This window comes from Staurois parvus, unplaced genomic scaffold (genome assembly GCF_062004578.1).
Source record: "Staurois parvus isolate SC_StPar_1 unplaced genomic scaffold, SC_StPar_1.0 ptg000081l, whole genome shotgun sequence".
Classification (NCBI taxonomy): Eukaryota; Metazoa; Chordata; class Amphibia; order Anura; family Ranidae; genus Staurois; species Staurois parvus.
This window is the reverse complement of record NW_028317877.1, coordinates 1,709,080-1,736,058: the sequence shown is the minus strand read 5'-3', so window position 1 is coordinate 1,736,058 and position 26,979 is coordinate 1,709,080. Positions and strand designations below refer to the sequence as shown.

The 26,979-nt window shown below is 44.3% G+C and overlaps 1 protein-coding gene across 1 annotated transcript in view; it reads right to left on the bottom strand.

Moving 5' to 3' along the window:
- WDR27 (WD repeat domain 27) overlaps positions 1–26,979 on the bottom strand; it is a 425,210-nt gene that overhangs the window by 204,274 nt on the left and 193,957 nt on the right. The window contains exon 20 of the mRNA XM_089669697.1: positions 19,254–19,348. Coding sequence (XP_089525823.1) covers positions 19,254–19,348 — 95 coding nt within the window. The remainder of the gene's footprint in view (positions 1–19,253; positions 19,349–26,979) is intronic.

Below are 26,979 nucleotides of genomic sequence, written 5' to 3'. Positions count from 1 at the left end.
AGACAGCAGTGTCTTGGGCTACAGGCTTGAGTGAACCTGCCCTCAAAGAGGCCAGAGTTCTACTATTATGAGAACTTTAAATTATATGAAAATATTTAGTTGCTTCATTGTTTGCTAAAATGTCACAAAATCCATTTTGGGGTCTGTTTTCTCCAATTCACTCAATTTCTCAAGCTGACATCTAAAGTGAAAAAAAAGCAAGGAGCATAATATTAAACAGGTAACAAACTCCTGAAATACTAGCTCTAAGTAGATTGCTATTAAACTACAGCACAACATTGAATCACAACACTGAATATCTGAAGATCCTTTTAAACTATTACATTGAGTATGAAGTGGTTTATATAAAACTCTTGATTTCTTGATTCGACAGGTCTGTCAGCAATCCAGCCTGGGTGTTGCAAGTGAAATTTAACTTAGCTTTCCAAAAAATGTGGTTAATCACAGTTCATGATTTAGCAAGGGCAATTACTTTTACACATAGGGCAAGGCAGGTTTGGACAGCTTTTCTTCCCTTAAAAAATGAAATTAGAATTTAAAAACTGCATTTTGTATTTACTTAGGTAGGGGCGAACACTTTTTTACTTTTCTGTACATATAGACCTCTATAGTGATTAAAAAAAAAGATATTTGAGTAGTCAAGCAATTTTGTAAATATTTGCAGAAATCTTGTTAATTATATGCAAATTTACCATTTTCCATCACTTGACCTCAGCCTTCTGCCTCCATAATGATTTTTGTTGTAATGGCAAGTTTTGCTAAACACTTTACAGGCAGTGCGAGGTAAGGTCAAGTTTGAATTTTACTTTTATTTTTAAAGGAAAAAACTGTCTATCTATGGATCTAAAGATACATTTCTTTCAGCATTTAGCCAGTCTGAATAGCTCAGGTTTGTGACAATTACATTGGTTAAGGGAATATACCGTATAGCATTTTAAAAATGATTATCTTAATCGTGCAACACCGGACACAACCTGAGTTTTCATAGACACTGGGTTTTGGCTTATACCTTCAAGTGATTGGACAATGAAAAAGCTTTCAAGGACATGCACCCTGGGTGCCTCCTCTACAACACTGCACAGGTCTTCAAGTTTTTTTGCTAGTACCCTAAGGTGATGGACCTCATCTGCTTTGTGCAGAAATCACTCTTAGCTTAATTTGCTTATTATTTTACCATTGGATTCTAAAGTTTAACTCTTCAATCAACTCTTAACTGTCTTCTAAACACCACAATAGAATCCATAGATTGAATCAGTGCAATCTTGGTAAAACCCTGGGAACCGCACCTGAACCCCACGCTGTGTGGACAGCCGATACAGTTTTCTTTAGGCACTGGATTCTGCATGGGTGCTCATCTTGGTATTTGTAACATGTGTTTCTAGCCACAGGGTGCTGTACAGGTCCAGGGCTGTGGTCCAATTGTGTAAAACCTAGACCCTAGCAGGTGAAATCTGGACCCTATATAGTGAACAGCAACATGAATAAGACGGGGTTACCCTGTATCTCTGACTGTTACTGTAAAAACCGGGGCTTGTTTGGAATGTTTTCACTTTACATTACAAACCTTTCAAACTTGAGGCTAAAATTCAACCACTTAAGTCTCCAGTCGCCAATCTCAGGTGGATAACCAGATGTTTCATCAGACCACAGGTCGCACGCTTTACCACCACTTCCACCTACAGCCGTTTATATGGTACTCAAATGCTTCATTCCACCCTTTTGCCATTAGACTTTGCTACAGTGTGGTCCACACCCAGGTGGCTGTGTTCTCCTTGTGGGCATGCTTTCTCAACTTCGTGAGAACACCACAGGGGGTTATCCTCTCCTCTAGCTATGGAGGAAACCAGGTGAAAGGGAGCCTTGGCAAAAGCTAAGAAACACATTCCCTCTGCTGCAGAGCTGCACAACACTCAACCTCAGAGTGATGATGCTTCCCTTGCACTGAAGCAGAATCAGATTTTAACACCTGTCTCTGCATCGGATTTTAATTCTATATTAGACACGCAAAAAGTGGCCTTACTGACTAAAGCAGATTTTTCAGCAACCATGTCACAATTTTTCAGACAACTAATGTTTTTAACACAGACATCACTGTTCAGAGCCCTACAACATAAGATCTCCTCTCTATCTCCACTATGTCTACCTAAGTCAAATCCCAATATGTGTGGTCTTAATGAGATCGACATAGAAGGGAATAAATAGGACCCAGAGGCAATGTAAGAGGAGGGTGCAGAAGATTTTTCTCTCCCACACTCCTTTATGACTGAAGAAGGAGTTTTACGCAATATTTTTCAATGGTGAGCATGCTCACCTCTGTTGTGTGCACACGCCTTGGTATTGTTGCTTTTTATCCTCCTTCATCTTGCCATTCCCCTTTGGGTACAAAGAGATCTGCTAAATCTAAAAACACAGTCCCTGTTCTTTAACAAATACAACAGGAAATTTATACGGACTGTTTCTCCCGGATAAAATTTTCACTCCAAAAATTATTGCTGAGCTCTATACAGTGGGAAAATAATTATCCATTAAGTGTTTAGTACCAGTAGTAGATCCTGTTTCAGTCCTAAACAAACAACTAACTGTACCAACTGAAGGTGTTCTTTCATTCAAATAATCTGTAGATAGATAATTTGAGACACTCTGAAAGGCTCTCTTTACTTTTGCAGGTCCAGCTCTGCAGATGGTTCTCTGCAATTTCAATATGTCAAACTGCAGCTAACTGAACTAGGGCAATGACCAACCAACATGATCCTGTATTCTAGGACTGTGCTTCATCTGAGCAGTTAAAATAAGTAAATTCTGCCTTGCTCTTTTGTGTGGATGCTTCAGAACATGGGATGAAGCAAATTTCCAGAATCTCCATTCATATGTACAGAATCTTATGGCTAAAACCCCAGACAGCTGAAGCTGCCTGTAACAAAATCCCTCACATGTATGTACGTTTTCTATTAGTTTTGCATTTTGGCACCTGCGTTTTTTATGCATTTTGCCTTTTTTGGGGGGGGTTGTTGGCTAATAGGAAAAGACAGGCTTGATGTCACAGGATGTCGGATAGCATTTTACTTCCTGATTCCCTGATTGACCACCATGGCTGCTATGTCCCTGTTTCTGGCAGTTGCTACCGTGACTGCCACATTAATGCAGGAGGAGGGAAGAGAAGCAGCAGAGAAGATAGAGATTCTGGGTCCATCTAGTCATCGCTAATAGGCAGCAGAGGGGCCCATTCTGAATCGCTGATCATGAGAAGAAATTCTATCAGTATGTCCGGATGTCTGCAAAGAGGTGAGCAGAAGTTTTGTATGTTTGTCATAACCTCCCCCTTTCATCCTTCATTTTCTTTTTTATTCTGTGTTTCTTTTCAATTTCATAATTTTGTTATATGATTTCAAAGCACTAGTCCCTTTTTTTTTTAAATATATAAATAAGGACACTATAATTTGACACTGTAACATGACATGGCAAAAGAGCTTTATTTTTTATAAAACATTTGTTATAAAAATCCAAAAATGTTTGGATAATAAAATTAAAAAAAAACAACTTATTTTATCTTAATAAATAACCACAAAATGGCATTTTTCACCATGGCAGGATCAAAAGGTAATGCTAAATCTTTATTTTTCAAACAATACAATTTTTTTTGTGTAAAATCTTTTTGTTTGTTTGTTAGATATTCAAAAACTGTAATTTTGCCAACAGGCAGTAGATGTAATTTTTGTATGGTCTCTATTTACAGGGATTGATAGACCCTTCCCTCCTGAGGGGCATTATGATGTTCATGGTAATGCGGCTGTGGCTCAGGAAAGTGAGTAGTGGATTCTGGGTAACGTAGAAGAGCAGTGGCAGGTGAATAAATTGTTGGTAGAGTATGAAAGGCATAATTGGGCTGCACAGTTTGTTGTTAGACACCTGCAGGTTAGTATGCTGTATAAGGGGCGTGGGGTGGTGGTTGCTAAGGCAAGCTTGGGGGTGGCAGTAGGGGTTGGGGTGGATTATCAGAGGGAATGAAGGCGGTCAGGCACTGCATCATAGCAGTCCTCATCTCCCCCCCATCTTTCCAGTGGCACCTGGTCCATAAAGGGGACCAGTGTGTTAACATACTGCTGTGATAGAGACATCTGTTTTTTAAACATAGCTCCCAGCTCATTTAATGTCTCCATCATCTTCTTGCTTTACCGTCCAGTCATCCTCTTTGATGCTCGTCCCCTCCAAGATGTATCACTTGGTGGTGCAGAAGGCCTCTGGAACGCTTCCTCCAAGGGGAGGTGTTTGTAGAGAAGCATGTTAAAAAACACAAGCCACAAAAACGTGTCAAAAACGCATCAAAAACATGTGCAAAACACAGGACAAATGCAATGTTGCATTTTGGATGCGGTTCCACTGAAGTCTATTGGACCAAAAACGCTGCTGCGGGGAAAGAAGTTCCTCACCCTTTTTAAATACACACCTACAAGAAATGCATAGATGTAAACATGACCCATAGGAAATCATGTTATATGGCTTGCACTGCGTTTCTGCAAATCAGAACCCACAGTAAAAAACGCACAGTAAAAAACTAATGGTGGACATCATTTTGATGAGGCACTTGACAAATTCAGTAAAAATACCATAGGAAGGCAGGTTCTTCTCCCATAGTGGAAGATTCTCAAACTGCCCTTCTCTGGAGTGGCTATCTCCCCATGATACAAAACACCCAATTGCTTTTCCCAGGATTCAACTTCAAAACTTAAGTTGAGCCTGTCACTTCAGTGTAAGACTACAAAGTCTACTAAGTCTTCCCCAAAGCCCTCTTCCCAATGAAGGGGAACCCTCACTCCTAGGACTAAAGAACGTCTGTTCATAACTCTACCCCCTAATCATTTTCTTCTGTCAAATCATCCAAAAACTGGCCAAGGTCAATTAGATTTAGATAATGTCCTTAGCCATCTCTTTTCCCGGGAAATGGTTGTGCTGGTACCTCCACAAAACAGGTTCAACAGTTTTTATTCAGTTTTTATTCAGTTTTTATTCAAAACGCCTCAAGGTACCAAAGCTCAACAATGGTATTTGTCATATTTTCCATCCCATTCTTATCAACAGGGAAGTACTTCCATCCATATCACTGGAAAGTGATAACAAAAAATGTCAGTCATGTTGAAGAGGAGTGTTCCAGTTCCACATATTCCAGAGAACCTCCGTCAAGCTCCCCATCCCCCATCAGAGCAATCAAATTGGCTCTGCAGCACTGGACCACCTTCTATATAGACATCCTATCAGGGTGCAATCAAATAATGCCATTGCTGTGGGGCTACGCAAACCACCAAAGGGGAAACAGGAGTCACACTGTCATGAACAAAGAAAGCCAGATCATTTCAAAGATGGAAGCTCACTGTCCAGCGATCACTTCTCTTGAAATCCAAGGAGTGGACAACTGGAAAGCGGATTACTTCAGTCACCACTGTTTGGATCAAGGAGAATGGGCCCTTCACTCGAACATCTTCAAATTGGTATGTCACAGATGAGGGACCCCGGATGTGTCGTTCATCCAGATTCAACAACAAACTATCTCTATTTCAGATCCAAAGATCCTCTAGCTGTTGCATTGGATTCCTTGATAATTCCCAGGTCTCAATTCAGGCTAATTGATGCCTTCCCTCTTGTGTGGACATCTGCTTCACATTATAAGACAAGAGAAAAAGCTGGTGATCATCATAACCCTGGCCCAGAAATACCTGGTACACAGGCACACCCAGACTATTAGGAGATGACCCCTGGCCTCTTTCCAACAGGCAAATCCTGTAGTCACAGGGGCTTTTGTTCCATCATGATTCTCAGCCACTCACAGAATGGCAGCAGTCTCCAAGTCTGCGATCCCTACCCTGCTAAAAGCATGAAAAGCCACTAAAAGAAATACAGTTGTGTTCAAAATAATAGCAGTCAGACATCACTAACCTGATCAATCACTGTTTTTGGTAGAAATGATATTTCTACATGGCAAATAATTTACTAGCAGGTGTAGTAGAGTAATAGAAATCCAACAGACCCAACAGTCTTGACATGCATGCTGCTGATTCTGTGTCATTGAATCACTAATTGAAGGGGGCATGTTCAAAATAATAGCAGTGTGGAGTTCTGTTAGTGAAGTCATTCATTCTTTGAAAAACAGGTGGCAATTATTGCCCTTATTTAAGGAAAGAAGGCAGCAAATGTTGTACATGCTGGTTACAGTGCATTTCTCTCTGAAATTCTGAGGAAAATGGGTCGTTCCAGACATTGTTTAGAAAAACAGCAGGCCTTGATTAAAAAGTTGATTGGAGAGGGGAAAACATATAAAGAAGTGCAGAAAATGATAGGCTGCTCAGCTAAAATTATCGCAAATGCTTTAAAATGGCAACCAAAACCTGAAAGACGTGGAAGAAAGTGAAAAACTACCATTCAAATGGATAGTAGAATAGCCAAAATGACAAGGACTCAGCCAACAATCAGCTCCAGGAAGATCAAAGAAGGTCTAAAGTTACCTGTGAGTACTGTTACAATTAGAAGACGCCTATGTGAAGCCAAGCTATCTGCAAGAAGCCCCTGCAAAGTCCCACTGTTGAAAAAAAGACATGCTGAAGAGGTTACAATTTGCCAAAGAGCACATTGACTGGCCTAAAGAGAAATGGCGCAACATTTTGAGGACTGATGAACGTAAGATTGTTCTTTTTGGGTCTAGTGGCTGGAGACTATTTGTCAGACGACCCCCAAACACTGAATTCAAGCCACAGTACACTGTGAAGACAGGGAAGCATGGTTGCGCAAGCATCATGATATGGGGATGTTTCTCATACTACGGTGTTGGGCCTATTTATCGCATAGCAGGGATCATGGATCAGTTTGAATACAAAAGAATACTTGAAGAGGTCATGCTGCCTTATGCTGAAGAGGAAATGCCCTTGAAATGGGTGTTCCAACAAGACAACGACCCCAAACACACCAGTAAACGTGCAACATTTTGGTTCCAGACCAACAAGATTGACGTTATGGAGTGGCCAGCCCAATCCCTGGATCTTAATCCAATAGAAAACTTGTGGGGTGACATCAGAAATGCAGTTTCTGAGGCAAAACCAAGAAATAGAGAAGAACTGTGGAATGTAGTCCAATCATCCTGGGCTGGAATACCTGTTCACAGGTGCCAGAAGTTGGTTGACTCCATGCAACACAGATGTATAGCAGTTCTCAGAAACAGTGCTTATACAACGAAATATTAATGAAATGATTCAAAGGAAAGCAAAATCTTCAAACATTTTTCAGTTTATATAGTGAATGTTTGAGTTTGTAAAGAAGATTACAAATAGAGATGAGCGAATTATTCAAAAATTCGGTTCGGCTGATTCGCCGAATTCGCGGAATAAATTTGCTTCGAGCCGAATATATTCGCTGCGAATTTAACTTATAAAAAGGGTGTTTCTAGGCTTCAGAGAGCCTTTATATTCGTGCAGAACACTGTACCTTTAATTTAAATACCCTTGGAGTCTGCTGGGGAAGAGAAATAATACTGTCAGTCAGTATGACATGCAGATGAGTGCCGTCGATCTTAGAATCACGGCACACTTCACTCATTTGGGCAGTCACGTGGCCAAAACCAGAGTGTGGAGCCACAGTGTGGCGGTGGAGGCAGCAGCAATGGGAGGCCATACAGCACCCTATGACAAAATGGAACCCACCAGCAGTGTGAGGAGACCTGAAAGTGGCACATGGCAGAGTGTGGCGATGGAGACAGCAGCAATGGGAGGCCGTACAGGGACCCATGACACACTCTGGACCTGGCAGCAGCATGAGGAGGCAGTACAGGGGCCCATGACAGATTACGGGCCTGGCAGCAGCATGAGGAGTCGGTACGGGGGCCCATGGCAGATTACGGGCCTGGCAGCAGCATGAGGAGGCGGTACAGGGGCCCATGGCAGAGTGGCGGAGCGTAAGCAGCTAAAATTGAAGGCCATACAGAGGCCTATGTTAAAAAGTCCCCCCAGCAGCAGCGTGGGGAGACGACTATCAAGAGTCCAATGGCAGAGTGGCGGAGCAGAAGCAGCTTCAATTGAAGGCCATACACAGGCCTAGGTTTAAAAGTCCCTCACAGTTAATTCCAATAACGAACTCTACTCCTCCGTGCAATCTACTTACGAGACCCTGGGCAGGTCTGGGTCCAATTTGTGGTAGAGACTGGTTTTGTTCAGCCATGCTTGAGCGAGTAATAACAGGTCTGTGCTGCCCTTTGGTGTCTGGCTTAATGCGCACAACACTGAACGTCCCAGCGTTTGTCAACGATTTGCCGTTAAGTGATGCAAACCCGCTGAACCACGTTCATGAGGAGCCGGTACAGGGGGCCATGAATCAGTATGGACCTGGCAGCAGCGTGAGCAGACGACAGAGGCACATGGCGCAGGGTGGCGGTGTAGGCAGCATTATTCTGAAGCCATACACAGGCCTAGGTTAAAAAGCGGAAGCCGTCAGCAGCGTGAGCAGACGACAGAGACACATGGCGCAGGGTGGCGGTGGATGCATCAGTATTCGGAAGCCAAACACAGGCCTCGGTTAAAAAGCGGAAGCCGTCAGCAGCGTGAGCAGACGACAGAGGCACATGGCGCAGGGTGGCGGTGGAGGCAGCAGCAATGGAAGGCCATACAGCACCCTATCACAAAATGGAACCCACCAACAGTGTAAGGAGACCTGAAAGTGGCACATGGCAGAGTCTGGCGATGAAGTCAGCAGCAATGGGAGGCCGTACAGGGACCCATGACACACTCTGGACCTGGCAGCAGCAAGAGGAGGCGGTACAGGGGCCCATGGCAGAGTGGCGAAGCGTAAGCAGCTTAAATTGAAGGCCATACAGAGGCCTATGTTAAAAAGTCCCCCCAGCAGCAGTGTGGGGAGACGACTATCAAGAGTCCAATGGCAGAGTGGCGGAGCAGAAGCAGCTTAAATTGAAGGCCATACACAGGCCTAGGTTAAAAAGTCCCCCCAGCAGCAGCGTGGGGAGACGACTATCAAGAGTCCAATGGCAGAGTGGCGGAGCGGAAGCAGCTTCAATTGAAGGCCATACACAGGCCTAGGTTAAAAAGTCCCCCCAGCAGCAGTGTGGGGAGACGACTATCAAGAGTCCAATGGCTGAGTGGCGATCCGGGAAGTCAGCGTTGTGATTGCAGATGCAATGCAGAAATTCTACGAAGTAATGCCGTGGGTGCGAAGAAGATCATATACCGTCGTACTTCCATCCATAAGACGGAACAACCTGCGAACCAGGAGCTTTATTGCCCTGACCCGCTGAGCAGCTTCTGGGATACCCAAGAGGACCATGGCAGAGTGGCGGAGCGTAAGCAGCTTCAATTAAAGGCCATACAGAGGCCTATGTTAAAAAGTCCCCCCAGCAGCAGCGTGGGGAGACGGCTATCAAGAGTCCAATGGCAGAGTGGCGGAGCGGAAGCAGCTTCAATTGAAGGCCATACACAGGTCTAGGTTAAAAAGTCCCCCCAGCAGCAGTGTGGGGAGACGACTATCAAGAGTCCAATGGCTAGTGGCGATCCGGGAAGTCAGCGTTGTGATTGCAGATGCAATGCAGAGATTCTATGAGGTGATGCCATGGGTGCGAAGAAGATCATATACCGTCGTACTTCCATCCATAAGACGGAACAACCTGCGAACCGGAAGCTTTATTGCCCTGACACGCTGAGCAGCTTCTGGGATACCCAAGAGGCCCATGGCAGAGTGGCGGAGCGTAAGCAGCTTCAATTAAAGGCCATACAGAGGCCTATGTTAAAAAGTCCCCCCAGCAGCAGCGTGGGGAGACGACTATCAAGAGTCCAATGGCAGAGTGGCGGAGCGGAAGCAGCTTCAATTGAAGGCCATACACAGGCCTAGGTTAAAAAGTCCCCCCAGCAGCAGTGTGGGGAGACGACTATCAAGAGTCCAATGGCTGAGTGGCGATCCGGGAAGTCAGCGTTGTGATTGCAGATGCAATGCAGAAATTTTATGAGGTAATGCCGTGGGTGCGAAGAAGATCATATACCGTCGTACTTCCATCCATAAGACGGAACAACCTGCGAACCGGGAGCTTTATTGCCCTGACCCGCTGAGCAGCTTCTGGGATACCCAAGAGTTTGGCTTCTGTGGGGAATATGGTTGAAAACTGAAACTTAAAGGCATGTTGATGGAAGGGCACCAGTGTCAGTGCTCCGGAGGGAATATAGCTTCAAAGCTGACACTTAAAGGTATATCGACGGTCAGAGACCACAGGAAGTGGAGCTTGCGTCTTAAATCGACTGAATGTGGCAGACGTGAAATGTCTACGGGCCGTATATGAAACGGGTTGTTCCTTTTTCTGGAATAAGTGTTGGAAATGGCCACTCTTTTTGGTGTGGCGTTTTGTCTATTTAATTCCGATAACGGACTCTACTCCTCCGTGCAATCTAGTTACGAGACCCTGGGCAGGTCTGGGTCCAATTTGTGGTAGATACTGGTTTTGTTCAGCCATGCTTGAGCGAGTAATAACAGGTCTGTGCTGCCCTTTGGTGTCTGGCTTAATGCGCACAACACTGAACGTCCCAGCATTTGTCAACGATTTGCCGTTAAGTGATGCAAACCCGCTGAACCACGTTCATGAGGAGCCGGTACAGGGGGCCATGAATCAGTATGGACCTGGCAGCAGTGTGAGGAGACCTGAAAGTGGCACATGGCGCAGGGTGGCGGTGGAGGCAGCAGTATTCGGAAGACATACACAGGACTAGTTTAAAAAGCGGAAGCCGTCAGCAGCGTGAGCAGATGACAGAGGCACATGGCGCAGGGTGGCGGTGGAGGCAGCAGTATTTGGAAGCCATACACAGGCCTAGGTTAAAAAGCGGAAGCCGTCAGCAGCGTGAGCAGACGACAGAGGCACATGGCGCAGGGTGGCGGTGGAGGCAGCAGTATTCGGAAGCCATACACAGGCCTAGGTTTAAAATTGGAACCCAGCAGCGTGAGCAGACGACAAAGACGCACATGGCAGAGGATGGATCTGGCAGCAGTATGAGAAGGCGGTACAGGGGCCCGTGGCACAGTGTGGTGATGGGGGCTACAGCAACTGGATGCCAGAAAGTGGCCGATAGGGCTATATACTGCATGGAATTATAAAGTTGTAAAGACAGCGGCCTATAAGGCTATACACACTATAACAGTCATGACTTGATTGACCATTGGCCTATAAGGCTATACACAGAATGAATATCATGACTTATTCTGAGAGTGGTTTGGAAGGCTATATACAAAAAGTAATTCATGAGCTGTCCGGACAGCGGACAATAAGTACATATATACAAATCAATTCATCAGCTGTCCAGCCAGCGGCCTCAAAGGCGACACATATAGAAAGCAATTCATGAGCTGTTCAGACAGCGGCCTCTAAGGCGACAGATATACAAAGCAATTCCCGAGGTGTTCAGGGAGCGGCCTGAACGGCTAGGTTATTACTAAATATATTTTTGTGGCCAAACATCGGCCTATAAATAGATGTCTACACAGTGACAAAAAATTATGTCGCCAGACAGCGGCCCCTAAGGCGACAGATATACAAAGCAATTCCCGCGAGCGCACAGGGCCCACAGTGTCTGAGGATGGACGTTGGCGCAGAAAGGCAGAGACCAACTGACTACATAGGTGGTTTTTATAGTACTTTATTTTGGCCTCCCTCTCAGCAGGTGTGAAAAAGGCCACCATTTTTGAACGGTAGCGAGGGTCCAACAAGGTGGACAGCCAAAAGTCATCCCTCTGTCTGATGGTTATTATTCGGCTGTCGCTACGCAAGCAACCGAGCATGCTATGGGCCATTTGTGCCAAGGAATGCGAGGGACTCCCTGCCTCCATCTCCACAGCATACTGCCACGGTGCGTCTGGGTCCTCTGTCTCCTCCTCCTCCTCTACCAGATGCTCCTGCTCCTCCACTCCTGTCCGCTGAGTGGAAAAACCACCCATTTCACTCAATAATTCCTGAGCACCAATGTCCTCCTCTACCTCCTCCTCTTCTTCCTGTCCTGCCCCCACAGGGGTCATGTGGCGTTGAGATCTGTGCGCCACGTCTACCGCACCCTGACCAGCCATTGTTAACAGCATTTGTTCCAGGACGTGCAACAGAGGAATGACGTCGTTCATCCCATAGTCCTGCCGACTCACGAATAGCGTGGCCTCCTCAAAGGGCCTGAGCAAGCGGCAGGTGTCACGCATGAGCTGCCAATGGCTGACATCTAAGTTACACAGGGGAGTACCTTTATCCGCTTGTAACATCAGGAAATCGGTGATGGCCTTTCGCTGTTCGTAAAGGCGGTCTAACATATGTAGGGTTGAATTCCACCTTGTTGCAACGTCGCAGATCAGGCGATGCTGTGGAATTCCGTTCTGCCGCTGCAGCTCAAGGAGGGTGTGCTTTGCGGTGTAGGAATGGCTGAAATGCATGCAAAGTTTACGTGACATTTTAAGGATGTCTTGCAGTGGGATGGTGGATTTTAGGAACCGCTTGACAACCAGATTGAACACGTGAGCCATGCATGGCGCATGGCACAACCTTCCTTGACGCAGAGCAGACACCATGTTCTTTCCGTTGTTGGTCAACATGGTTCCGATTTTCAGTTTGCGCGGAGACAGCCATCTGTCGATTTCTCTGTTCATTACACTCAGAAGTTCCTCCCCTGTGTGACTACGTTCGCCAAGGCATACCAGGTGCAGCACAGCGTGACACCGTTGCGCCCTGCACATGTGATATGCCGGTCGGGTAATGGGACTTGGCACGGGGGTGGCGGCTGAGGACACGGCGGAAGAAGAGGTGGTAGAGGCGGACATCTTTGCTGGACCAAGGACGTGCAAACGTGGAGGCAAAAGCGGCGTGACCTGTCCAAGTTGCTGGTGCGGCTGTGCCGGCACCACGTTCACCCAGTGGGCCGTAAATGACATGTACTGTCCCTGACCGTAGTTACAGCTCCACACGTCGGCGCTGCCGTGCACTTTGGCAGAGACCGACATGCTCAAAGACTGGCCCACCATCTCTTCTATATGTGAATGCAGGGCTGGCACTGCCTTTTTGGCGAAGAAATGCCGGCTTGGCACTCTCCACCGCGGCTCGGCACAAGCCATCATTTCTCGGAAAGGTGCTGAGTCCACCACTTGGAAAGGGAGGGACTGCAGCACCAGCAACTTGGACAGGAGGACGTTCAGCTTCTGCACCGTCGGGTGCATGCTCGCAAACTGTTGTCTCTTGGAAACGGATTCCAAGAAAGACTGCTGACGGAATCCGTGAAGAGGAGTAGCAGGAGAAGGAGCATCTGAACGAGCGGAAGATGCCAACGAGCGACAACTCCCCTCAGCAGAGGTGTTGGAGCCTTGACTGGCTGATAGAGGGCGATTGACGTCGGGTGACGGAGCAAGTAACGGAGCGGGTGATGGAGCGGGGGCTGGGGCAGGCAGAACCGCCGTATCTTTATCACGGTTTTCCCAGGCCACCAAATGGCGACGCTGCATATGCTGACGCAACGCTGTAGTCCCAACATTGGCCCCCTGGCCACGCTTGACTTTCTGGCCACATAGTCGACATACGGCTACGTTTACTTCCTCGGGCGGCTTGACGAAAAATTGCCACACCGCCGAGTAGGAAACTTTGCCCCCGCTACTCCTCACTGGCTGTCTGCTACTTCCTCCGTGCACACTGGCACCACTACTGGCCGTGGTGGTAGGCTGCAGTGGAGCTGGTGCTCTACTCCGTGGCCGTTTGGCTCCACTGACACTGCTGCGACCCTGCTGCCTCGTGGGCAACCCACCGACTGTTTTGCTCGCTGGCACCCTCTTCTCCTGATGATGCGGAAGCAATAGCCTGATGACGACGAGGCTGCCAAGTGCGATCAGCCTCATCATCATCAATTAGGGTCTCCGCGTCACTACTAGCCCCCTCGGCTGCGTGTGGGTCAGGAGACAAACCTGTCTCTAGACCGGCTACCGAGCCACTCTCCTCGCCAGTACTTCTTCGCCTGGATGCTGAAGAGGCGGATGTCTCCCCCCGTTCCTGACCGCCCTCTGTTAGCTCTTCCTCACTGTACAGTGGGGCTGAGCCCACAGCATGCGATACTTCGCTTGGTGAGGGAAAACCAAAGGACAGGGGCAGGTCGAGCACACGTGATTTCAGTGGGCTTGCTCCCGGGCCATGCCAACTAACGGTTGTGTCTGACGTACCCACCGACCGTTGGCTGTAAGAGTCAGAGGTGACCTGGGAAGAGGAAGACGACCGAGTCAACCAATCGATGACGGCAGGGTTGTCGGTGGAGACACGACCGCTGGATGACACCGGGAGCACTGGCCTCTGGCTGCGACTAGTGCTGCCTCGACCCCTTCCTCTGCTGCCACGTCTGCTCGCTCCTGAAACATTGCCTCCTCTGCCACTCCTCTGCGTGTTGTCTGACATACTCTTAAATTCAATAAGCACCCCAAAAATAAAAACGGATTTAACTCTTTGAACGTACAATAGTGGTTGTGAAGCAGAAAGTCAGTTTATTGTACACAATCGATCAATTGCAGCTTGCCGTTGGCTGGAAACTGTACGTTTATGTCACTGGAATGCAGTAATCACCCAAAAAATATTACCGCCAGCCGGCGTGTAAATGGATTTAACTCTTTGAACGTACAATAGTGGTTGTGAAGCAGAAAGTCAGTTTATTTAGCACAATCGGTCAATTGCAGCTTGCCGTTGGCTGTAAACTGTACGTTTAGGTCACTGGAATGCACTAATCACCCAAAAAATATTACCGCCAGCCGGCGTGTAAATGGATTTAACTCTTTGAACGTACAATAGTGGTTGTGAAGCAGAAAGTCAGTTTATTGTACACAATCGGTCAATTGCAGCTTGCCGTTGGCTGGAAACTGTACGTTTATGTCACTGGAATGCACTAATCACCCAAAAAATATTACCGCCAGCCGGCGTGTAAATGGATTTAACTCTTTGAACGTACAATAGTGGTTGTGAAGCAGAAAGTCAGTTTATTTAGCACAATCGGTCAATTGCAGCTTGCCATTGCCTGGAAACTGTACGTTTATGTCACTGGAATGCACTAATCACCCAAAAAATATTACCGCCACCCGGCGTGTATATGGATTTAACTCTTTGAACGTACAATAGTGGTTGTGAAGCAGAAAGTCAGTTTATTTAGCACAATCGGTCAATTGCAGCTTGCCGTTGGCTGGAAACTGTACGTTTATGTCACTGGAATGCACTAATCACCCAAAAAATATTACCGCCACCCGGCGTGTAAATGGATCTAACTCTTTGAACGTACAATAGTGGTTGTGAAGCAGAAAGTCAGTTTATTGTACACAATCGGTCAATTGCAGCTTGCCGTTGGCTGTAAACTGTACGTTTATGTCACTGGAATGCACTAATCACCCAAAAAATATTACCGCCAGCCGGCGTGTAAATGGATTTAACTCTTTGAACGTACAATAGTGGTTGTGAAGCAGAAAGTCAGTTTATTTAGCACAATCGGTCAATTGCAGCTTGCCGTTGGCTGGAAACTGTACGTTTATGTCACTGGAATGCACTAATCATCCAAAAAATATTACCGCCACCCGGCGTGTAAATGGATCTAACTCTTTGAACGTACAATAGTGGTTGTGAAGCAGAAAGTCAGTTTATTTAGCACAATCGGTCAATTGCAGCTTGCCGTTGGCTGGAAACTGTACGTTTATGTCACTGGAATGCACTAATCACCCAAAAAATATTACCGCCACCCGGCGTGTATATGGATTTAACTCTTTGAACGTACAATAGTGGTTGTGAAGCAGAAAGTCAGTTTATTGTACACAATCGGTCAATTGCAGCTTGCCGTTGGCTGGAAACTGTACGTTTAGGTCACTGGAATGCACTAATCACCCAAAAAATATTACCGCCAGCCGGCGTGTAAATGGATTTAACTCTTTGAACGTACAATAGTGGTTGTAAAGCAGAAAGTCAGTTTATTGTACACAATCGGTCAATTGCAGCTTGCCGTTGGCTGGAAACTGTACGTTTATGTCACTGGAATGCACTAATCACCCAAAAAATATTACCGCCACCCGGCGTGTAAATGGATCTAACTCTTTGAACGTACAATAGTGGTTGTGAAGCAGAAAGTCAGTTTATTTAGCACAATCGGTCAATTGCAGCTTGCCGTTGGCTGGAAACTGTACGTTTATGTCACTGGAATGCACTAATCACCCAAAAAATATTACCGCCACCCGGCGTGTAAATCGATTTAACTCTTTGATCGTACAATAGTGGTTGTGAAGCAGAAAGTCAGTTTATTTAGCACAATCGGTCAATTGCAGCTTGCCGTTGCCTGGAAACTGTACGTTTATGTCACTGGAATGCACTAATCACCCAAAAAATATTACCGCAAGCCGGCGTGTATATGGATTTAACTCTTTGAACGTACAATAGTGGTTGTGAAGCAGAAAGTCAGTTTATTTAGCACAATCGGTCAATTGCAGCTTGCCGTTGGCTGGAAACTGTACGTTTATGTCACTGGAATGCACTAATCACCCAAAAAATATTACCGCCACCCGGCGTGTAAATGGATCTAACTCTTTGAACGTACAATAGTGGTTGTGAAGCAGAAAGTCAGTTTATTTAGCACAATTGGTCAATTGCAGCTTGCCGTTGGCTGGAAACTGTACGTTTATGTCACTGGAATGCACTAATCACCCAAAAAATATTACCGCCACCCGGCGTGTATATGGATTTAACTCTTTGAATGTACAATAGTGGTTGTGAAGCAGAAAGTCAGTTTATTTAGCACAATCGGTCAATTGCAGCTTGCCGTTGGCTGTAAACTGTACGTTTATGTCACTGGAATGCACTAATCACCCAAAAAATATTACCGCCACCCGGCGTGTAAATGGATTTAACTCTTTGAACGTACAATAGTGGTTGTGAAGCAGAAAGTCAGTTTATTGTACACAATCGGTCAATTGCAGCTTGCCGTTGGCTGGAAACTGTACGTTTGTGTCACTGGAATGCACTAATCACCCAAAAAATATTACCGCCAGCCGGCGTGTAAATGGATTTAACTCTTTGAACGTACAATAGTGGTTGTGAAGCAGAAAGTCAGTTTATTTTGCACAATCGGCAAACTGCAGCACCAACTGTGCACGACAGCCACCAAAAAAAAAAAGGGTGTATGTCACTTTAAATTTTCGATTCTTTGATAGCTGTGGCCCTAAGTAACGATTCTGTGTCCCTGAGTAACGATTCTGTGTCCCTGAGTAACGATTTTGTGTCCCTGAGTAACGATTCTGTGTCCCTGAGTAACGATTCTGTGTCCCTGAGTAACGATTCTGTGGCCCTAAAGTCTCTGTGGCCCTAACTCTGTCCCTTAATACAGACAGGTCTGTCTCTCTTGAATGACCGGAGGCTAATGGAGAATTTTAAGATGGCCGCGATTTATAGTGCTGGCTGGCTGCTGATTGGCTAATGCGATCACATGTCATGAATGCATTATGGGTCAGCGCGCCTTGTCTGCGCGCCTTCCCAGAGATCCCCGCCCCATCTTCTCTGTCCATTTTCTCCGTGGCCACACATGTCGCCGCCATTTTTGGGAAAATTCGATTCGTGCATCCGAAGTTTGCTAATCTTCGGATTCGTCGCGAATAGAATTTTTCCAAATCTTCGGAACGAATTCCACTTCGTCATGTTCGATTCGCTCATCTCTAATTACAAACACTGCTATTTTTTTTTAACAGTCTAATATTCACTTTTCTTCAATTTTTTTAAAGCAACACAAATTTGATATATTTTTCTTCAAGTTTTGATTTGGAATAGAATGTGTAGTGTTCCCAATGCATTTGTGTGTATGGAAATAAAAGCTATTAGAAGGATTTTGAGCTTTATTCACTTTTTTCAACACACTGCTATTATTTTGAACACAACTGTATATATTATTGTACCTGGAAAATCCTTCTTTGCCTGGCATGAACAAGGTGTTTGTCGAATTAGGCCCCCTTTGCTTCCCTGGGACCTCAACGTTATTTTCTCTGCTGTCTAGAAACTACCCTTTGAACCCATAAGGGAGATTCCCTTTTCCCACAAGGTGGTCTTTCTGGTCACCATTACATCGGTCAGTTGTGTTTTCGAATTGGCATCTCTGTCTTACAAGGAGCCATTCCTCGTCCTTCATAAGGATGAGATAGTTCTATGGTCAAAGCCATCCTTCCTTCCCAAGGTGGTTTCAGACTTCCACCTCAATGAAGACATCATTCTTCCATCTTTTTACCCTGCTCCAAAGCACCCAAAAGAGATGGCTCTTCATTGCCTGGATGCGTTTAATCCTCCCTTTGGAGCCTTAGGCATGTTTATAAAGAGATCTTTTAGAATAAAAATACATTTCAGCGATGAGATGACATCCACATGTCTGACCACTATCTGATGTTCACTGGAGTTCCAGCCAAAAACCTTTTTTATTTGGATAGAGTGAAGATGTATTTAAGTCAAAATACTTAAAAATGAACTAAACCCAAGAACAAAACTTGAACAAATTGCAGTTAACCAAACCTTAGATGTGGTGGCTGCATTCATTGCTATTTTCAGGCTAAAAACATTTTCAGCGACTACAGCAAATACCTGTTGACCTTTCCCAAAATACAGCGCCCTTGTCACTTTTTGTGAGCTTAACTACTAATCTCATTTTACCCCATGTAATGCAGATGAACAAGTGTTTGAAGTCTAGTCTGAGTGGTAACACATAAATATTTTGGAGGAGTAAGCATAGCCACCCGGGGACAGGGAGTGTGTTATTCACAAAATTACCATGTGAAAATAATGGGTAAAAAATCTAAAAAAAAAAAAGAAAACGAATGCAGCCACCACATCTAAAAGCTGTAATCTGTAATATATCTAAATACTGTTTCTGGGTTGAGATACGCTTTAAGTGCTGTAACCCACAGCAACCAATCAGTATCCATCTTGTACTGGCCTGACGTTAGCAATGTGAATTCTAACTGGTTGCTAATTAAACAAAGGCAGAAAAATTATAGGCACAAAAAGTTAATTTTGATAAAAAATTATCTGTAGTTTGAATATAATCTCTTCTGTCTCCTGATATTTACATGGTGAGCAGAATATGTAATTGTATGTGTAATCCTGGAGATGTTTTAGCTTGTTTATTTCACACACTCAGTTGTCTGTAAGGAGCACAGAGGTATAAGCTGATATTGCGTATAAAACATAACCAGAATGCAAAATAAAGATAAGAAAAGGATACAGGAGTAAAAGTCATTCACAGCTGAAATTCCAGTAATCTCCACTGAGTCCAAATGAAACTTTTCAACTGTGTTACATACACTCTTCTGTTCATACCTACAAAAAATACACGAGTGGATAGGTTATATAGATGTGAATTGTCTATCTCTAATATCTAGAAGAAAGAACATGCTTATGCTTAATGTGCTCAGTTTACTAAGCAAAACCATATTTTGTCATAGCTAACTGAATGTGCATTCTATATATATATATTTTTTAACAGGACTCCAATCAAACAAAATCAGGAAAGTAACAGCATGTATAGTCAGCATATTCACAGGCTTGACTCAAGAAGTAGGAGACTGGGGAATGGGATGGGTAAGATGGCACTGGCTATTTACAGACTGCTGAGGGAACAAGGGGATCTATCTTTAGAACAAATATAGGGCTTGAGAGTGGCAGGGGATGGTAGGGAAAAGGGGTAGCAGGGGGATGAGAGGATAAGAAGGTGGCTCCCCCATAAAGCAACAAGGTGGGCCTAAAATAAGATTGATTTACACTGTCATGGGATCCACATAAAAGCTCAGATTAAAGAGGAGATCGATTCATGCAGATGAAATGTGTTTGAATTTATTCATGGAGTCATTTTATTGTGCAGTGAGCGTTTCGAAAAACATCATATAAGACACAAAAGTGTAAATATGTTGCAAAGAAAGCACAGGGGTCTTCCAGGAATGAACTTTCATTCTTTCTGTAGCTCTAAAAATATGCAAAAGTAATTTAAATTAGGTTGGGGCATAACCCAGTGTTTTTTTTGTTCAGCAGGGCTTCCAATGGTGGAAGAGGGAAACTTTAACCTTGTGGATCTCTCAATATATTTTAGACCAGTAGAGCTGCACTCCCAAACACTCTCACTAAATTTGGGCAAAGGTACCTTCTGTTTGGCAGCCACTAAAGCAAGTGAAAGGGTAAGTATGGGGATTTGGAGAACCTAGATAAACATAGATAACAGCTCATAATTAATTTGTAGTTAATTTCAAGGGTTGAAATTGAGATTTTAAAAGGTAGATTCCCAAATTTGGTGTCAATTACTGTTGGTCACTGTGCCCTGGAGATCCGTCCTTCATTTGGCAGCATATAGAGTTAGGGAAGAATGGATAGTTGTTAACTGTTTGGCATACAAGAATAAGATCCCTCCAGGGGTTGAGGATTTGAAGTACTGAGAGATTCAATGGAATTTTCTTGGTGTGATCTGTAGTATAACTTTTCAGAGTCAATAAAATGTTTAATCCTTCAGGTATCCGAAGATCTCTCCAGGTCAAAGATAATAATCTTTTTGTAGGAGCCAAAATGATTTGATGCCAGATAAATATAATTGTAATGAGGTGATATCTGATTCAGTAGCAAAATGCTGCAGGATCAGTTAATTGTATTTTCAACAACAGCCAATGAGAGCTGAAATTATTACATGGCTCGAATGAATATGGCAAAGAAAGAATGCATTATAGCTTAGTGAGTTGTTTTGTAGCTCTGTGTAAAGAACAAAGCTGTCAAAACAGCCACCCTCAGTTAACATTTTCTGACAGGTAATACATAAAAAAGAATAGTAATGGTATAATCACATCAGTAATTTCCAAATGAATGCACCCTATTGGATTATCAAGGTGATTAACAGAATGCTGTGCTAGGTGTTGCCAGGAATTTGCCCAAAAGCAACAGGAAAATGGCTCCAGCAACAATAATGTGTTTCAGACAGAAAATATTACAAATAATGATAATGTGTATATCTGTCTTACATATGTCAGAAGATGTTTTATCATTTTTGTTCTCTGTAATGTTCAGTTCAAAATGTTTTTAATTAAGAGGAACACAGAGTACAAAAACAAGACTTTATTTAAGAGACAATGCAGAGGAACTGGGCACCACACTGCAAATAATATTCATCTGGCTAAAAATCTTGGTTATTAACAATATGTCTGAATTATAAGCCAATTGTTTATGATGGGACATAACACATTTAATCAAAATATACACAAACAGGAAATGACTGTCTAAGTTTGTTGATGAATATGGTGAACAGTAGTTTCTGGGAAATTCAAGCCTCCTGCAGGGAAATGGAATTCCCTAGCGTCAGTGGAACTCCACTGTACATTTAAAGCGCATGTCAAAACAAAATAAAACCAAAAAAAATGCAGTACATGCACATTCCACTTGCTTTGCCATTTAACCCCTTTGCTGCCAGACCTTTTTTATTTTTTTGCACACATTCTAAAACGTGCATTTTTGTGCCGAAGATTTCTTTCAACCCTAAAAGCACACATTTCGGGGGTCGCTCCCCCTTCTTCGGAGCTAGCTAGGCATGTGCGCTGTCCTGTTTACTAAATATGCCATGCCTTAAAATTGCTTGCACTGGCAATACAGCAACAAAGAGTAATACTTAAAATTTACATAAGTGAAACATCAATGCACAGGGGGAGCGAAGGGGTCCTTTTTTTCTAATTTAGTATAATAAATGTTATTTTTTGGTTTTACATAACTAATTTGCTATCTTAAGGGGGCTTATAAGCCCTCAGTGTGTTAGCACTGTGCAGTTGAAAGGGGTCTACTAAGTCTCTCCTGCATGCCTCGGTTGATCGACTACAAACTGTACTTGGTCTACTGTTTGCTTGGTCACAGTCTGTCAGCATCTGACAGCTGTGAACCCGGAAGTGCTCAGAGTAGAGCACTACCAGGTTCATGCTACGGAGGAGAGGTCAGGTGTTGGATATCTCCTCCAGTAGCACTGCTCAGTCAAGGTGACTCTATATTGTGGGTCCTAACTAATCTAACAGAGCTCCTGCCCTGGCAATGTGGCTTTCACATACAGTTGTGTTCAAAATAATAGCAGTCAGACATCACTGACCTGATCAATCACTGTTTTTGGTAGAAATTATATTTCTACATGGCAAATAATTTACTAGCAGGTGTAGTAGAGTAATAGAAATCCAACAGACCCAACAGTCATGACATGCATGCTGCCGATTCTGTGTAATTGAATCACTAATTGAAAGGGGTATGTTCAAAATAATAGCAGTGTGGAGTTCTATTAGTGAGGTCATTCATTCTTTGAAAAACAGGTGGCAATTATTGCCCCTATTTAAGGAAGGAAGGCAGCAAATGTTGTACATGCTGGTTACAGTGCATTTTTCTCTGAAATTCTGAGGAAAATGGGTCGTTCCAGACATTGTTCAGAAGAACAGTGTATCTTGATTAAAAAGTCGATTGGAGAGGGGAAAACATATAAAGAAGTGCAGAAAATGATAGGCTGCTCAGCTAAAATAATCGCAAATGCTTTAAAATGGCAACCAAAATCTGAAAGACGTGGAAGAAAGCGAAAAACTACCATTCGAATGGATAGAAGAATAGCCACAATGGCAAGGACTCAGCCAACAATCAGCTACAGGAAGATCAAAGAAGGTCTAAAGTTACCTGTGAGTACTGTTACAATTAGAAGACGCCTATGTGAAGCCAAGTTATCTGCAAGAAGCCCCCGCAAAGTCCCACTGTTGAAAAAAAGACATGCTGAAGAGGTTACAATTTGCCAAAGAGCACATTGACTGGCCTAAAGAGAAATGGCGCAACATTTTGTGGACTGATGAAAGTAAGATTGTTCTTTTTGGGTCTAGTGGCCGGAGACAGTTTGTCAGACGACCCCCAAACACTGAATTCAAGCCACAGTACACTGTGAAGACAGTGAAGCATGGTTGTGCAAGCATCATGATATGAGGATGTTTCTCATACTACGGTGTTGGGCCTATTTATCGCATAGCAGGGATCATGGATCAGTTTGAATACATCAGAATACTTGAAGAGGTCATGCTGCCTGATGCTGAAGAAGAAATGCCCTTGAAATGCGTGTTCCAACAAGACAACGACCCCAAACACACCAGTAAACGTGCAACATCTTGGTTCCAGACCAACAAGATTGACGTTATGGAGTGGCCAGCCCAATCCCCGGATCTTAATCCGATAGAAAACTTGTGGGGTGACATCAAAAATGCAGTTTCTGAGGCAAAACCAAGAAATAGAGAAGAACTGTGGAATGTAGTCCAATCATCCTGGGCTGGAATACCTGTTCACAGGTGCCAGAAGTTGGTTGACTCCATGCAACACAGATGTACAGCAGTTCTCAGAAACAGTGCTTATACAACGAAATATTCATTAAGTCATTCAAAGGAAAGCAAAATCTTCAAACATTTTCAGTTTATATAGTAAATGTTTGAGTTTGTAAAGAAGAATACAAACACTGCTATTTTTTTGAACAGTCTAATATTCACTTTTCTTCAATTTTTTTAGAGGAACAACACAAATTTGATATATTTTTCTTCATGTTTTGATTTGGAATAGAATGTGTAGTGTTCCCAATGCATTTGTGTGTATGGAAATAAAAGCTATTAGAAGGATTTTGAGCTTTATTCACTTTTTTCAACACACTGCTATTATTTTGAACACACCTGTATGTTTTCAAATATATGCTACTAACACCTCTGTTTTTAATACAAAGAGTTGCCGACTGGGCTATAGTCATATTATGGCTAAAGCGTGGCCAATCAGTTCTGTGAGGGCGTCATATAACATCCTCTCTTGATCACGCTTCCCTTCGTGAAGGATCTGTGATTGCTGTGTCCCTTGACAGTGCATCACATGTAGAGGTAAAAGGTCAATCACAGCAGCCCTTTACCACATGATTGTTCTGTCCAGTGACCAGCGATCACATTTGTAAACACAGAGTGGTCATGCCTGGGTCTTCTCTCTTCTTTCCTCACACTGATACTGAGTGTGGGGAAAGGAGAGAGATCAGTTGCAGCACAATTAGTTTGTGTGCCCTACTGTGCCCTACAGTGCTTTTCAGTGCCCTATTAGTGCTCATCAGTGCCCTGTTAGTGCTCATCAGTCCTCTATTAGAGCTCATCAGTGCCCAGCAGTGTCCATCAGTGAGTGCCCATCAGTGCTGCCTCATTGCTGCAGCTTATCAGTGCCCATCAGTGCTGCCTCATCACTGCAGCTCACCAGTGCCCATCAGTGAGTGCTCATCAATGCCCATCAGTGCTGCCTCATCACTGCAGCTTATCAGTGCATATCAGTGCCCATCAGTTTTGCCTCATCACTGCAGCTTATCAGTGCTCATCAGTGACCATCAGTGCTACCTCATCACTGCAGCTTATCCGTGTACATCCATGCTGCTTAGCAGTGCCGCCCCATCAGTAGATCCTCATTAGCACCCGTCAGTGTTGCCTCATCAGTGCCAGCTTATCACTGCAGCCACAGTGCAGTGCATTAGTACACATCAGTATCCATTAGTGCAACCTTATCAGTGCAGCCTCATCAATTCACATCAGCGCACATCAGAGCAGTCTTGTCAGCACCAATCAGTGCACCCTCATCAGCATGCATTAGTGCACCCCTATCAGCACCCATCAGTGCACCCTCATAAGTATCAAGCAGATCACCCTCATTAGCACTCAGCAGTGCACCTCATCAGAGCCCAGCAGTGCACACTCATCAGCGCCCAGCAGTGCACACTCATCAGCACCCATCAGTGCAGCCTCATCAGCACCCATCAATGCAGCCTCATCAGCACCCAGATGTGCAGCCTAATCAGCACGCAGCAGTGCAGCCTCATCAGCACCCATCAGTGCAGCCTCTTTACAGCAGCTTTATCAGCACCCATCAGTGCAGCCATATCTGTCCCATGTCCCTAGCCCACAGTCACCAGTATGTCTAAAAAATGATTTTCCTGTGAGGAGGCATACCAAATTCTAAACATGACCGACGGGAGTAGTGGGGAGCTCTTTGTGTCTGAGTCTGATTTGGATTATGAGCCCATTTTAAGCAGTGGGTCTGATACAGAATCAGAGAAGGAGGAGGAAACAAAGGCATTCTGGCGAGGAGCAGGCTACCACAAATAGCGCAGTGGCATGCACCAGAAATGGAGAACCTCTGCAAGAAAGGCCAGGTATTGGGGGGGTGTTACCTCAGCCCTAAAGGTTAGGACCCATGCCAGTCTTCCATATGCTCTTCAAAACCCTCTATGGCTTACCCCTAACTCTGAAGCAGCTAACATCCCCCCTTTTACTGCACAGCCAGGTGTCCAAGTGAACACAGAAAGTTTTGCCCCCTTTGATTTTCTTAATTTAGTTATACTGATGACTTATTACATTCAATTGTGGACCACTGCATCCTCTATGTCCAACAATTCATGGCCAAAAACCCAGATTTAAGTCATGCCCATCCCTAAGAATGGAAGCAGTTAACAGTAGAGGAATTTAGAATCTTTTTTGGGCCTCACATTTAATATGGGACTCACAAAAACAATGAATTACACTCCTACTGGTCCACCCATCCAATCCATCATATTCCCATTTACTAATCAGTCATGCCAAGAACAAGATATTGAACAATCATGCACTTCCTCCATTACAACGATAACACCCAGTGCCCTCCCTGAAATGACCCATCATATGATAAATTGTATAAAATTCGGCCACTTCTTAATTTTTTCTCCAAGAAATTTGCCCAGTTATTTATCCAAGACAAATATATCTATGTGGATGAGCCACATATCCCCTTCACTGGCAGGCAGGGCTTCAAGCAGTTTATCCCCAGGAAAAGGGCCCGATATGGGGTTAAACTCTAAAAGTTATGCGGCAGAGCCACGGAGTACACTTATGCTTCCCTCGTGTATGAGGAAAGGACACCCAGCTGCATCCCCCTGAATGCCCAGATTATACTGGATCAAGTGGAAAAGACATCTGGGAGCTTGTATTTCCACTCTTTGAAAAGGGTTATTATCTCTATGTAGATAATTACTACACCAGCTTGCCCCTTTTCCGCAATCTTCACCAAAGGAAAACACTAGCATGTGGCACACTGAGAGCTAGTAGGAAGGGCTTCCTGCAAAGGCTGATAAACACAAGACTACAATGAGGGGAGCCGGTGAGTTTGCGGAACAAAGAAATATTGGCTATGAAGTGGAGGGACAAACGAAACATCTACATGCAAATCACCAGAAGGAATGGCACAATTCAGAAACCAGAATGTGTCCATGAGTACAATTTGTTCATAAACTGGTGTATGGTATGTCTTGGTGCTGCTCAGAAGTTGAGTTGTCAATACAAAGAATTAGCTCACTGGCATGAATAGGGGAGCGGTGTTGGCATGAAGTCCAGTAACTTGAGGTTGAGAAGAGAAGAAAGGATACAGCTATGACCGCCCGTGTAATCCTGCATATGGAAGATGGCCTCAGCCGTCATTCAAGCCATGCCCTCTGATGCTCCTTACCGGGGCTTGGTCACAGTCAATTTTTTCATGGCGGGAGTCGACTTCAGTGATCAGATGATCCACCCCTACCTTGCTATAAGAAGAACCTACCATTATTACAAGTCTGCATTTATTTTTTTCAGTTTGGCCATTTATAGTTCATATGTGGTCTAACGCAAATCCACCGAGGCACCCATTTCCTTTCTTCTCTATCAAGAGGAAATTGTCACTGCCCTGTTGTACCCTGGAGGCCCACCAGAAAGCATTCGCTCAGATGCAGTGAGAAGACTCCATAAACGCCATTTTCCTGAAAAAGTACCTCCCAGAGAAAAAGGTCAAATATGTAAAAAAACATGTTGGGTATGCTCCAGGAAAGGTGTTAGACAAGACATCAGTTTTTATTGTCCCCAGTGTCCTTCCCAACCAGGCCTCTGCATAGGTGACTGTTT